The sequence below is a fragment of the Rhagoletis zephyria genome, unplaced genomic scaffold (assembly GCF_001687245.7).
Source record: "Rhagoletis zephyria isolate East Lansing unplaced genomic scaffold, Rhagoletis_zephyria_1.1 Rzeph_scaffold_04527, whole genome shotgun sequence".
Taxonomy (NCBI): domain Eukaryota; kingdom Metazoa; phylum Arthropoda; class Insecta; order Diptera; family Tephritidae; genus Rhagoletis; species Rhagoletis zephyria.
The window spans coordinates 37,427-49,850 of NW_016161610.1; the positions used below are offsets into that span (position 1 = coordinate 37,427).

General features: G+C 37.8%; 3 protein-coding genes across 5 annotated transcripts in view; 2 read left to right on the plus strand and 1 right to left on the minus strand.

Annotated features, from left to right (window-relative positions):
- The window catches only part of Swip-1 (EF-hand domain-containing protein D2 homolog Swip-1), a 29,904-nt gene extending 28,550 nt beyond the window's left edge, over nucleotides 1-1,354 (plus strand). Inside the window, exon 2 of the mRNA XM_017626284.1 lies at nucleotides 725-1,354. Coding sequence (XP_017481773.1) covers nucleotides 725-1,139 — 415 coding nt within the window. The 3' untranslated portion in view covers nucleotides 1,140-1,354. The remainder of the gene's footprint in view (nucleotides 1-724) is intronic.
- A 4,542-nt stretch (nucleotides 1,355-5,896) lies between these two features.
- LOC108370865 (uncharacterized) lies at nucleotides 5,897-9,899 on the minus strand. Of its 2 annotated transcripts, none has more exons than XM_017626286.1 (4): nucleotides 9,717-9,899; nucleotides 9,305-9,659; nucleotides 8,336-9,251; nucleotides 5,897-8,269 (listed from the first exon to the last, which is right to left on the minus strand). In XM_017626286.1, exons 1-4 carry the CDS (start codon nucleotides 9,785-9,787, stop codon nucleotides 6,072-6,074), a joined length of 3,540 nt encoding a protein of 1,179 aa, XP_017481775.1. In that variant the 5' UTR covers nucleotides 9,788-9,899; the 3' UTR covers nucleotides 5,897-6,071. The 2 variants fall into 2 exon arrangements, with proteins under 2 accessions (XP_017481775.1, XP_017481774.1); XM_017626285.1 differs by having other exon boundaries at nucleotides 5,897-8,272; nucleotides 9,717-9,896.
- Nucleotides 9,900-10,267: 368 nt separating this feature from the next.
- L2HGDH (L-2-hydroxyglutarate dehydrogenase) lies at nucleotides 10,268-12,418 on the plus strand. 2 transcript variants are annotated; one of them, XM_017626289.1, is made up of 5 exons: nucleotides 10,268-10,647; nucleotides 10,678-10,723; nucleotides 10,919-11,432; nucleotides 11,500-11,849; nucleotides 11,935-12,418. In XM_017626289.1, the coding sequence occupies exons 1-5, from the start codon at nucleotides 10,608-10,610 to the stop codon at nucleotides 12,320-12,322; spliced, it is 1,338 nt and encodes a 445-aa protein (XP_017481778.1). In that variant the 5' UTR covers nucleotides 10,268-10,607; the 3' UTR covers nucleotides 12,323-12,418. The 2 variants fall into 2 exon arrangements, with proteins under 2 accessions (XP_017481778.1, XP_017481777.1); XM_017626288.1 differs by having other exon boundaries at nucleotides 10,269-10,723.
- Nucleotides 12,419-12,424: the final 6 nt, after the last annotated feature.

The following is a 12,424-nucleotide window of genomic DNA, read 5'->3' on the forward strand; positions in this document are numbered from 1 at the left end:
TTCCGCAAACAAATAGCTTCTTCATGTCCATCAACTGGCAAACAAATACAACAAAAAAAAAGCTGAAAGTGGACCATCCATTCTCGAGTTATGCGCCATCTGACGTACGCAAGTTTGGTATAAACATAGAAATATTTATTTTTAATAACAATAGGGGGTTATATTCGATGTAAATAAGCTTGTTTAAATTAAATAATTAAATCAAATTCGTTTTTGTTTTAAAATACCACCATTCACTATTATCCACACGTTTTTATAGAATTTAGCTCCCATTTTAGGAAGTGTGATTGAATTCTTCCCCTTTTTCTTCTGCTTCCAAAAACCATCCCTGTGGGTGGGAGTGCCAAATTTTAGAAAAAAGCTACTTACAAAACCTTTAATAATTGAATCATGCATACATATGTAGGTATAGACAGTCGCCTTTCTCTAATCAATTTTTTTTGTTTTTTTTTTGGAATACGTCTCTGTTTGTGTCGCTTCAATTCGTCAATTAGTGGCTGCACGTGCGGTTAGGTTTGCCTGGCTGACGATTTTCTTTACCTGGCAAAGGTTTGGGATGCATTTTATTTGACGAAGTTGCGATAATTTACTTACTGCAAAAATGGCTGCAACAACAATATACATATTTTTAATTTATGTCTCTAAATTAAGCCTCTTCTTCTAAGCCTCCACACTTTCGAGTACTAATTTCAAATTTCGTTTCTTCTTCTTTTTCTACTTCCAGATATGACGTCGGTCATGATGGCTACCTAGATTTGACTGAATTGAAATTCATGATGGAAAAATTGGGCGCACCACAAACTCACTTGGGTCTCAAGCAAATGATTGCCGAAGTCGATGAGGATCACGATGGTAAAATTTCATTCCGTGAATTCCTGCTAATCTATCGCAAGGCGCAAGCCGGAGAACTCGACAACGATTCGGGTCTCAATCAGTTGGCACGACTCACCGAAATCAATGTCGAGGAGGTGGGTGTTACCGGCGCGAAAAATTTCTTCGAAGCTAAAATTGAACAACAACTGCGTTCGAATAAATTTCACGATGAGATACGACAGGAGCAGGAAGAGCGACGTCGCGAAGAAGAAGAGCGCGCCAATAGGCGTTTGCAATTTCAACAGCGTGCAGCGATCTTTCAGTAAAACAAACAAAAACAATAAATCGATTGATTGCGCGCGTAGTACGTTTTGGCGGGGTACGGAAGGGGAAAGTTTTTAGAAAACATTCAAGATTTATCATCAACAATTTGTAGATTTGTAAGCAAGCACATCATTTTTAGAACATTAGCAGCAACGTATGTACGACGGAAGATGGAAATGTGTTTTAGAAATATAACAAACAAACGAAAACAAAAAAACAAGAAAACACGCGGAAGAAGTTGTATCCGAAGAGAAAAGAACCACTCACACACATCGCATATCGCATAAATATTTTATAAGCATCAAGTACTAAAAAATACTATCAATAATTTTACGCAAAGCAAGCTTACAAGAAAACCCCGAAAGAATTCACTAATTAGGGTATTCCCTTAAACTCGTAAAAATTGGAAACCCGAAATGCGAAAATAAATAATATAGGAAGTTCGAGTCTTTTGCGCCAGTTTGAGGGAATACGCCTAACAATATAAAATAAGTAAAAATTTCTCTACGCAAGTATTGATACCAAATTGTGTGCGCATACATATACAAACTATATACGAAAAGCGCCTGTTAGTTTTAAATCCCCATCAACCACTGAGTAGCGTTTGCACGAAATTTAATTGCTTTGCTTAGGTTGGTGTAAGGTATAAAGCCTAAAAGTAGACTATACCACTTTGACGAGCACCAAAGAGCTAATCTACTCGCAAGAAAATTCGAAGCGTTTTTTTTTTTGAAATGCGGCGATGTTTTTCTATGATTTTTTTTTATTCAGTGAATATGTTCGTTCGTGCATGGTTGCACTTTCTCCATTTAAAAAGTCAACAACGAGCATTTAAATGCATTTTAAATATTTGTGCTGAAAAAAAATTCGAAAATTCTCTCATTCTAATAATTATCAGAAATAAATACTCGCAACTTTTATGTGTCAACTCGCGAGTAAAAAAAAGCAATAAATAAAAACTGTTTAAAACTTCTAAGGCTCGCGAAGTAAAAACTTTACAGCTTCTGTGGCTCGCGAATTTTAAATTGCAATTCGCGAGTAAAAAAATTAAATACAAAAAAAACTTTTACGGCTCGAGAGTTTTAATTCTCAATTCTCAAGTTAAACTAAAAAATATATGTAAAATCTTTACAATTTCAACGGCTGGTGAATTTAATATTTCAACTCGTAAATACGAATAAATAAGCATAAAAAATTTTATCACGCGCGAATTTCAAATTAAAAAATTTCAAGTAAAAAAAAATAAATAAAAGTGAGGCAGAAAAAAAAGTTGCCAAAACAGTTTGAATTTGTATGTTTTATATTTGTACTCTTGATTCTAGACAAAAAAAAATTTGATCAAAAACAAAAATCACGTAAAATTTTGGACTCGTGAATTTTACACTCCCGAGCCGAAAAATAACAGAAATAAATCGAAATCCATTGATTTTTATTTTTTTTACTCCTGAGTTTTTTATTTCATCTCGAATTATACATTTCAAAGCGCGAGCCACAAAATGTATCGCGAATTTAAAAAATACAATTAAATTTTTTCAGCATTAAATTGTTTTTTTACTCGCAAATTTTACATTTCAATTTGATTTTACAAATCAAGTCGCGAGCCAAAAAAAAAAACGCATGTACGACTAAAGAAGAAATCACTTTAAACTTTTATGGCTCTAGAATTTTAAATTGCAACGCTCCGAAAAAAGAAAAGGAGTACACCAAAAAATGTAGGCCAAAAAATATTAAAAATCAACTGCTTCTAATATTTTTCTTTTAGCACACGAGCTTAAATCAGTAGGAAAGTACCCAAAATCAGCAATATCAAAAATTTTTTTTTTGTACTCATGAATTTTACATTTCGATTCGCGAGTCAAAAAACAATAACAATCGTCGTTATTGCGAGTCGTTTGTCAAGAAAATTGCATGGCATTGCCTAAAATTTGGACTCGACTACTGCATGAAAATAATACAAATCAAAAACAATTCTTTTGTGTACATTAACTTTAAAAAGCAAATTTTATATAAAAGCTGCATTCTAACAATTTTTTTGTACATATTAAGCAAAGCAACGGACTTTGGTGCAAATGCATTTAATTTTTTTGGGTGTGAAATTTTGTGCAAAAAATTTTTTTTCGGAAAAAATTTCGACCTTACAAATTCTGCTGAAGCTCAAATTCGATTTTTCTTTTTGCAAAGAGTTTTGCGCCCTAATATCCATAAGCAATTCAATTCAATTTTATAGAGTAAACAAATATAAAAAACAATTAAAGCAAGCATAGCAACATTGAAAAAAAAATTCGTAGCCGCTTAGTATAAGCAATTAGTTCTATGTATGTACTTGTGTCAAGCAATAATACGCACTATATAGAATTAATTATACACAAATAATCTTACCGTACAATTAGCAATTTCCGTATAGGTCATTTCTTATTAATTGCGAGCCGTTTTTTTGTTTTTGTTTTGGGATTTTCGCAATATTTTTTTGTATTGTATGTAGGCAGGCAAATATTTTTGAATTGTGGTTTATTTAAAGTAAGTTTGTTTTTTTTTGTGCCATTTTTTTATTTGGTAAATTTATTTGTTTTTTATTTTAACTTTATTTCATTTTTAATGTTTTTTTTTGTTGTTTGTGGAAAAACCTTAATTTTATGTATGTGAAATATTTCAAGTACAGGCGTTCGTTTGAAAAACAAATAAAATTTGCTAAATGTCTAATTTTTAAAATCATGACTTCAGTGTTAAGCACGAAAATTCTTAACTCGCGCGTTACATTTCTGCTCGCGAGTCAAAAATTAGTGAGTCGAAAACAGATAGACGTAAACATCACCTTTATAAATACATACACGCATACAGCATTTAAAGTGGCATTAAACAAATTTAAATAATAGGCAGTTTCCACGACACCCAAATTGCGCGCTTTCGACACTGTTCTCAATTTCAGCTGGAGTCGCCATACGATTCTCAATTTCGGCGTACAAAATTGCCTCATCTTAGCGAATACGACACTAAAAATTATTGTGAATGATTAATGAAGAAAAAACAAACCTCAATAACACGCCAATATAAACAAAACAGCAAAACCGAAAAAAATAATCGAAATTGAAATTAAGATGGTCGTGTAAACAGCTTTAATTTCAAATTGTAATTTACGGTTGAAATTGCGCAATTTTACTGTGGTGGAAACTCCTATAACTCTGACTAGCGAATTTAAATTTGAAGAAAAACTAATTATGGTTCTTAAATTTTATTTAGAGCAGTAAAAAAAGCCAACGTGTTGAAAGTTTAATTTTTTTCTCAGTAGCATTAAAATGTCAACCATATGTACTGAATAATTAAAAAAAAAATATCGAAAATATCAAATTATTATTTAAAAAGTAAATTTTTTTTGCAATTTTTTTTTTTTATTTTGTTATGTTGCAATTATTTTTTAAAAAATTGTTTTATGAGAAAATTTATTTTCATGACCAAGCTTATGATGTAAGTTTCTAACTAATATAAATATGTATTCATGTATGTATATGTAATGTACTATATGTTAAAATAACCACCAAGCTTAATAAATATTTTAAAATACTATTTATGTATGTCTGTATATTTAATTATTTAAAGTTTATGCTAGCAGCAATAAAAATTGAATATTACATAATAATAAAACCCTTTAATAAAAGTATATCGTACATTTAACATAAAAAATCCTCGGGGGAATTTTTATTCATGATTGGAGGTAAGGGAAAAGGGGGAAAACTCCCGGGAGTTTCTGTTCAGAATCGGTCTGTATATGCTTAACTAACCGTCTATTAAATTCTCCCGCAAATAGCCAAAAAGTTAATTCAATGCACGCTTCGAAATTAGTTTGGCATGAGACAAAAGCGATAGTAAAAGTAGCGGTCATAGAGAAACCTAAGAGGACTCTTTACAAACTTTTTTTCCCCGAGGCCAAACGAAAAGTCTTTTTACAGTTTTCATAAGGGCGATGATGTGCCTTAATATTGTGTCAGGTTCATCAGGAGGAGTTCGAAGGACACTGTGGACATATCCATTGGCCAACCAGTGCAACCTAACCCTCTATCTTTTCTTTAGCTTTTTTTTTTTAACAAAAATTTTAATATTTTTACAACTTCTCGGATCATTATAGTCGACTTGTGAGAGAAAGAAAAAGTGAAACGTGAATTTCAGTAAAAGCCTGATTATGGCAAATTAACTTAACTTAACGGAACGTAGAACTTAAAGTATCAAAATGAAGCAGATTTCGACGTGGCATTAAGTTACGTTAAGTTTCGACTGTTCAATTATAAGCACCACCCATTTAACAGAATTTTTAAGAGAGAGCCGTAAGAAGTTACGTTAAGTTGCCATAATCACACCATAAGCGCTCGTCTGTTCCGTTTTCTACCAGGCGCGCATGGAAGCACAACAGGCAACAGTGCAAGTGCTACAGTCACAGCTACGCACATCTACTGAATGTATAACTTCCGGTTTAATTTTAGAGTGTTGCATACCTTTAGGCGCCGATTGAGACTAAAACGAACGTTGTAATATTTAAAACATTAATGGTAATATATTTAACTTATTCGAACTTAATTTAATATTTAATACCAATGCAATTCACTTACAGTACTACTTATTGTTTACTAATCAAATACGGAAAACACATATTAAATCAATGTAAGGACCAAGATTAGTATCTTCCACACATTCACCGCNGAGACTAAAACGAACGTTGTAATATTTAAAACATTAATGGTAATATATTTCACTTATTCGAACTTAATTAAATATTTAATACCAATGCAATTCACTTACAGTACTACTTATTGTTTACTAATCAAATACGGAAAACACATATTTAATCAATAAAAGGACCAAGATACTACATTCCACACATTCACCGATTAACGTAGATAAAAAAAATACAATTATTCATTCATGCCAGTGACTGCACATAGAAATCACTTTGCGCTGCTGGCGTCTTCGTTCTTCACAGGCAATGTATTGTTACCGGTGCCCACTGCGCGCTTAACTGCCGCATGCCGACAACGCAGCATATCACTTTTCAGCGCATAAGAGCGCTGGCATACCGTACATTTATGTGGCTTTAGCTTCAGATGATAACCGCGCACATGCTGCGTCAGTCCATTACGGCGCTTAAAGGCGCGATCGCACAAGCGACACATATGCCGCCGCTGATCAGTGTGTGTGATGCTGTGCTGGTTGAGGCTGTTGGCGGAAGCGAAAGCCTTGGCGCATACCGGACACATGTATTCACGCGCCGAAGCTGTGGAATGCTTCTGCTTTGAAGCTGCTGGTGTGGGCGCGTCGCCTAGAGTTTTACGCGCATCCGACAAGGGGAACGCTTTCATGGCGCGTTGTTTACTTTTTCCTCTGGCACGATTGCTGCGTCCATGGAGACGCGTATCGCTTGCTTGTTTTTTGCGTTTTCTAGCTGATTTGCATTTGACTTCGTGACGTCGATAGAGGCGCCAATGATTGAAAGTGCTGCGCCGACAGCAGCGGCACTTGAATGTTTGCATTTGCGATTTGAACCAGCACAGTGGGAGCGCTTGGCAAATGTAGCGCATATGATTGCGCAGTGCAATTTTGTGTCGAAAGAATTTCTCGCAGCCACAGCAGGTAGCGGCAAAATATTTGGTTGCGCGTTGCGGCCAATGTCTGCGTGTACGCTTGTGACGCAGCAGGTGGTAGATGCTCTTGTAGTGCTCATGGCAAACGAGACAGCGGAAGCGACTTTGAGACTGGCGCACTGGCGCTTGCTGTTTTGTGGGCGTCTTAGTTGCGCTTATCGACGATGCGACAGTATTGTCCTCGTGCGCGGCTTGCTTTCCTAGGACGTGCACTTCCAACGATTTGCATTTGCGTTGCAGCAACAGGTAACGCCGACGCAATTGCCGGTATTCCGTAGCAAAAAAGTCGGGTGTAACTGCCGCGGTTACCTTTCGTTCTAACGCATTCAGCCGCGCGATGACTTTACTATTTATCTTCAAGCGATGCTTGCGACGCTTCGGTGGTGGCGGCGGTGTTAGTGTAGGCGCTACGGGCTTCGAATGATTATCTGTTCTAGGTAAAGTAGCAGCGTAAAAGCTGCCCGTTTTCACTGAATCAGTGCTTTGTGTTGGAGGAACATTGCCAATACTATGGTAGGGCTCATGCTGACGCAGAAATGTACGCTTCATTTCAAGAATTCGTACTACATTTGGCGCGCCAACGTTTGATACATCTTTAGGAATGGAATTTGGCGTTATGAAAGTATTTTTTGTGTTATGTGAATTGGCAAGACCAAATTGCTGTTCGAAAATATTTGGCTGTTGGTAACTAAGATTATCTTCAGCTTTGTGAGTTCTACCTGCCTGCGCAGTCGTCAAAGAAAAGTCCTTTTCCACTTTACAATTGAAATTGTACGGCTCATTTCTCAAATCGCCAGAGGTGCCACCATATGGCTTCCACAAGTAATCGGTAGGCACGCTCACCATAGGCAATTGTGCTTGCGCGTGTTGTTGCTGTTGCTGTTGCTGATGTTGTTGATGCTGATGCTGTTGAAAATGATTATTATGTGTCAACATATTTTGCTGCTGCTGTTGGTTATATGGATGCTGAAGCTGTCGCACTTGCAGCTGCTGCTGCTGCTGTGCATGATCTCCCTGTTGTTTTTGTTGTTCTGCACGTAACTGCGATCCTTCTTCCAATGGTGTCTGTGACTGATGCGCCACATTATAGTGCTGATTTAGGGACTCCACACTAAAGAATTTCAGCTGACAACATGGACAGGTGTGCAGTTGAAATACCGATGAAGATTTAACAATACTCTCATTCAGCACTACTATATTTGGTTTGGCATGCGGTTTAATGGCAACCGTGGGCGATGTAGACGCGGTCGCCCCCGATGGGGCAGCAGTGGTATCGGCATTCGGTCCAAGAATATCATTTACTGCAGTTACCACCAATTTTTCGTTGTGAATGTGTCCGCTTCCCGTGCCATTAGACAGATTTAGTGAAGCGTCGGCAAAATCACTTACCGAAGTGACTATTGGCCGGGTTGAACGCGTCTCTGCTGCTGGCGAGTGTGATGATGCGGCCACGTTTTCTGTATTAGCATTATTGGATGGGACGTCATTAATCGAGGAAAAGTTTTCTTCTGAAAAAATTAAATAAAATTATTAAAATTTTTTTAGAAACTTAAACGCGCATATTTGCTTACTATACATTATCGCTGTGTTATCATTGTCACCATGCTGTTGCTCTTCTCCTGCATAGACCCCCTGTTCGTCATCTTCAGGTTCGACATTTGCAATGAACTCTGCAGTCTCTCCATATTCGGTACCGTCAGTCTTTTCAGTCTTATATATATTTCTGAGCTGCCATTCCTCTTTCAAATCCTCTGTCGTATAAGCGTAATTATGCTCTTCGCTAAGCAGGTGGGTCTGAAGTAAGTCATGTGCACTAGGCAGAACAGATTTATTTCGCTGTTGCCCTTGATGATGCTTTGATTGTTCCGGTTCCTGCTGCTGCTGCTGCCCTTCTTGTCCATTTTCACAATTTGTGTTCGCATCATCGTCTGGTATATTAATAAAAGGATCATCTAGATTTATAATCTCCATTATGTCACAATTATTGATGATGTCCTGCGCATTTAACATAGGAAAATCACAAAAATCATATTTTTGTTCAACGCTCGTATCCGCTTCGTTCTCTTGTTCACAACCCTCGTCCATACCCATATCCAAATCATCAGACAAAAAGCTTTCAAACCCCTCCGCTACCTCTTGCTTGACACGTACCACTGGCTCTTGCTTCACTTTAAGCTGCCTTTCGATGGCGCGTGAGCTATTACTCGCCTTCTCTATGCGATATTTACGTTGCAACTCACTTTGAGTCTCGAGTACTTTGTCGACAAAGCGTGAAAACGTTTCCAAACGTTTGAGACAAGTGCGACACATTTCTTTCGGCAAGTGATCATCTTTTTGTATGTTGAGTGTGGGAAAGCATTTCTGTATCATGCCATAAATCTCGAAATTCGTAGAGAACGAAACTACCGACGAGCAAGTACTGCCACACAAGCGGCACTTAACTTTCGGTGTGCTCGGCGAGCTTGTCAAAGGAGTGTTTTGTAATCCCTTGAAATTAAAATTAAAGTAAGAACGTTTATTAAAATGATCTATTAGCTTACGTTCTGCTCTTCTTCGTCGCAGTCATCGACGTTGTCCTCAACTGCCTCCGCAACGGGGATATCGTCGCCATCTGTGTTTTTTTCTTTACTTTGCACTAATAGTTGTTTATCCTTGGATGCGTCTTCAGTTGGTGCCGCTTGAAGATTGTCACTATCGGGCCCATGTATATGCTTTAACACACGCAAGCTTGGCACTGCTGCTTTCTTTAAAATCTTTCGATCAGCCGAACACTTGAAGTCCTCATCCCGAAAGTGGCGACTACAAATAGCACTCCATTTCGAGGGGCGCCAATTTGTGCCGCGTTCTGCGAAATTAAGCCATTTCTGCAACAATTCCTCGCGTTTGAAGGGAAATCTGGAAAAGAATGGTACTTTTAAGACTGCTGGGGAATCATTCGCATGAAACACTAACTTATGGAAAGATATATTGTCCGCATGTCCATATTTATCACTACAGTTTTGTACAGCACAAAACGAAGGCATTTTTATAGGCCTTAGCGATATTTCAATTATTTATTTGTTTCCGCAAATACATAAAAGTGTTTGTTTTTTCTTGGATGCCAGCTGCAACTTCCCGACTTTTTATCAATTTGTCAAACGCTCAAACAAAACATACGCGAACTGGAAATGCCAGATTGGACCTGAGGTAAATACTTCACCCTAACCTTTTGGATTTGTTCAACAAATCTGGTTGGAAATTTTCCAGTTTCTTATTTTGTAATATTGAGAAAAACGATTAAATTTAAGTGCTATTCTTTTTGCAACTTCTTTTAGAAATATTCATAACTGCACTCAATAAAAATGGCATGAGCTACTTTGTAAGCTAGTTTTATTTTCATATCAGCATAAAGTATCTGGCAACGCCAATTGGCTAGTTCAATGAACAGCTGATTTGACGTTTGTTATCACTAAAATTGATTGGAAGTTATTTATTTTTGTACGTACACATGTATATGCACGAACTACCAACACGCTTTACTGTGAGCAGTGCAAGTAGATTGCTAGCAAAATGAGAATTCTATTATATTCTATCATATTTGGATTGCTGGTAGGTGCTTGTGGGCGGTTGATTAGCACGGCCAAGTAGGCGAAGTGCTTTCAGTTGGTTTTCTTCTCTCGCGAAAAGCTCACACGGCTCGAGTAATCAAATACGCAAAATCGTAACTCATCTCGTAGAGAATTAACAAAGCACATAACGCTAATTACTTTATCCAACGGGAAAAAAGGGGTACGACAAGGTCAACTAAGGTCTCTGTGAGTTGCGTTAAAGGTGTTGAAGAGAAAGTGAAAATTTCCTGCGAGAATGGCACAACTATTCAAAAGTATTAGAGGCACAGTAGTGTTGACACAAAAGCTGTCGAACCCTGCATCGGTGGCAGCAACGACTGGACAGCGGTGGTTCAGGAGCATTCAAAATGAGTATGGATACAACACATGCATGCTTTATCTACATACACATACAAGCAACAGACATACACATCTAAATATAAATGCAAACATCACATACCTATCTACATATGTATACGGAGGCATTTGGGAATTACATTCTCATTTTTTGTATATTGCCTACCAATTATCTAATTTACGTAATTTATTTTTACTATTTTTGTTAAGTGACTACGATTTGGTTGTTGTTGGCGGCGGCATAGTCGGTGTCGCATCAGCGCGCGAAATTCTTCTACGACATCCTCATTTACGCGTTGGATTACTAGAGAAAGAACATAAATTAGCCGTGCACCAAAGTGGACATAATTCGGGTGTCATACATGCTGGTATCTATTACAAACCAGGTTCATTGAAGGCAAAATTATGTGTGCAGGGTATGCATTTGGCTTATGATTTTCTGAATGAAAAGAAAATACCATACAAAAAGGTGGGCAAATTAATTGTGGCCACCAGCGAGGATGAAGTTGGACGTTTAATGGATTTGTATGAACGGGGCCAAAAGAATTTATGTCCTGATCTGAAGCTAATCGACGAAAATGAAATCAAAGAAATTGAGCCATATTGCGAAGGTGTCAAGGCAATACATAGTCCGCATACGGGCATTGTCGATTGGGGTCTTGTTACAGAGTACTATGCACAAGACTTCAAGCAGGCCGGCGGAGATGTGCATCTCAACTTCAAAGTAAATATGGTTACACTTATACAGGAAGATATGGAAATTAATTAAAAACTATATTATATTGTAATAGGTTTCGAAATTCTTGGAGACCTCGGACAAGGATGCTGATAAATACCCGGTGACTATACGTGGCGCTCGTGACCGCCAACAAGTGCGTACACGTTATGTGCTCACCTGTGGCGGCCTGCAATCGGACAAATTAGCGGAGTTGACAGGCTGTCCGCGTGATCCACGCATTATACCCTTCCGTGGCGAATACCTCTTGCTATCGAAAGAGAAGCAGCATATGGTGCGTGGCAACATATACCCAGTACCGGATCCAAATTTGCCATTCTTGGGTGTGCATTTCACACCGCGCATGGACGGTTCCGTCTGGCTTGGACCAAATGCTGTGCTCGCATTTAAGCGTGAGGGCTACAAGTAAGTTTCATGTATAACTGTTATGCAATCTGTAGTCATTTTCACATTAATTAGCTAACCACTCGCTGTCTTTTTCTTATTTCAGCTGGAATGACATTAATCTTTTGGAATTATTCGATGCGGTACGTCATCCCGGTTTCTTGAAAATGGCTACCCGACATTTAAAATTCGGTTTATGCGAAATGTCTAAGTCAATATTTATAAGATTACAAACCAAAGAGTTGCAGAAGTTTATACCCGAAATCAATGAATTCGATATAAGTGCCGGACCAGCTGGCGTACGCGCACAGGCCATGGACAGCCATGGTAATTTGGTGGATGACTTCGTTTTCGATAAAGGCGAAGGAAAAGGCGCACTAGCACATCAAGTACTGCATTGTCGCAATGCGCCCTCGCCCGGTGCTACCAGCAGCTTAGCCATTGCAAAGATGATTGCCGATAAGCTTGAAAAGGAATTCGATATAAAATGTTAGCACTATCTTGACATTAAAGGTTATGCGATTAGGCCTACTGGTTGAGTTGCAATATTTAACGGGGCAGCTAATAATTATTGTCCTTGTGTGTTCTTTTTTTTT

What these genes read in the sequence shown, in the direction of transcription:
- LOC108370865 (XM_017626285.1), bottom strand. Translation starts at nt 9,787, where the DNA reads ATGCCTTCGTTTTGTGCTGTACAAAACTGTAGTGATAAATATGGACAT. An exon ending in GACAATATATCTTTCCATAA is followed by an intron (nt 9,660 to 9,716) that starts GTTAGTGTTTCA and finishes ATTCTTTTCCAG; the next exon opens with ATTTCCCTTCAAACGCGAGG. An exon ending in GCGACGAAGAAGAGCAGAAC is followed by an intron (nt 9,252 to 9,304) that starts GTAAGCTAATAG and finishes TTTAATTTCAAG; the next exon opens with GGATTACAAAACACTCCTTT.
- L2HGDH (XM_017626288.1), top strand. Translation starts at nt 10,608, where the DNA reads ATGGCACAACTATTCAAAAGTATTAGAGGCACAGTAGTGTTGACACAA. An exon ending in ATGTGCATCTCAACTTCAAA is followed by an intron (nt 11,433 to 11,499) that starts GTAAATATGGTT and finishes ATATTGTAATAG; the next exon opens with GTTTCGAAATTCTTGGAGAC. An exon ending in TTTAAGCGTGAGGGCTACAA is followed by an intron (nt 11,850 to 11,934) that starts GTAAGTTTCATG and finishes TTCTTATTTCAG; the next exon opens with CTGGAATGACATTAATCTTT.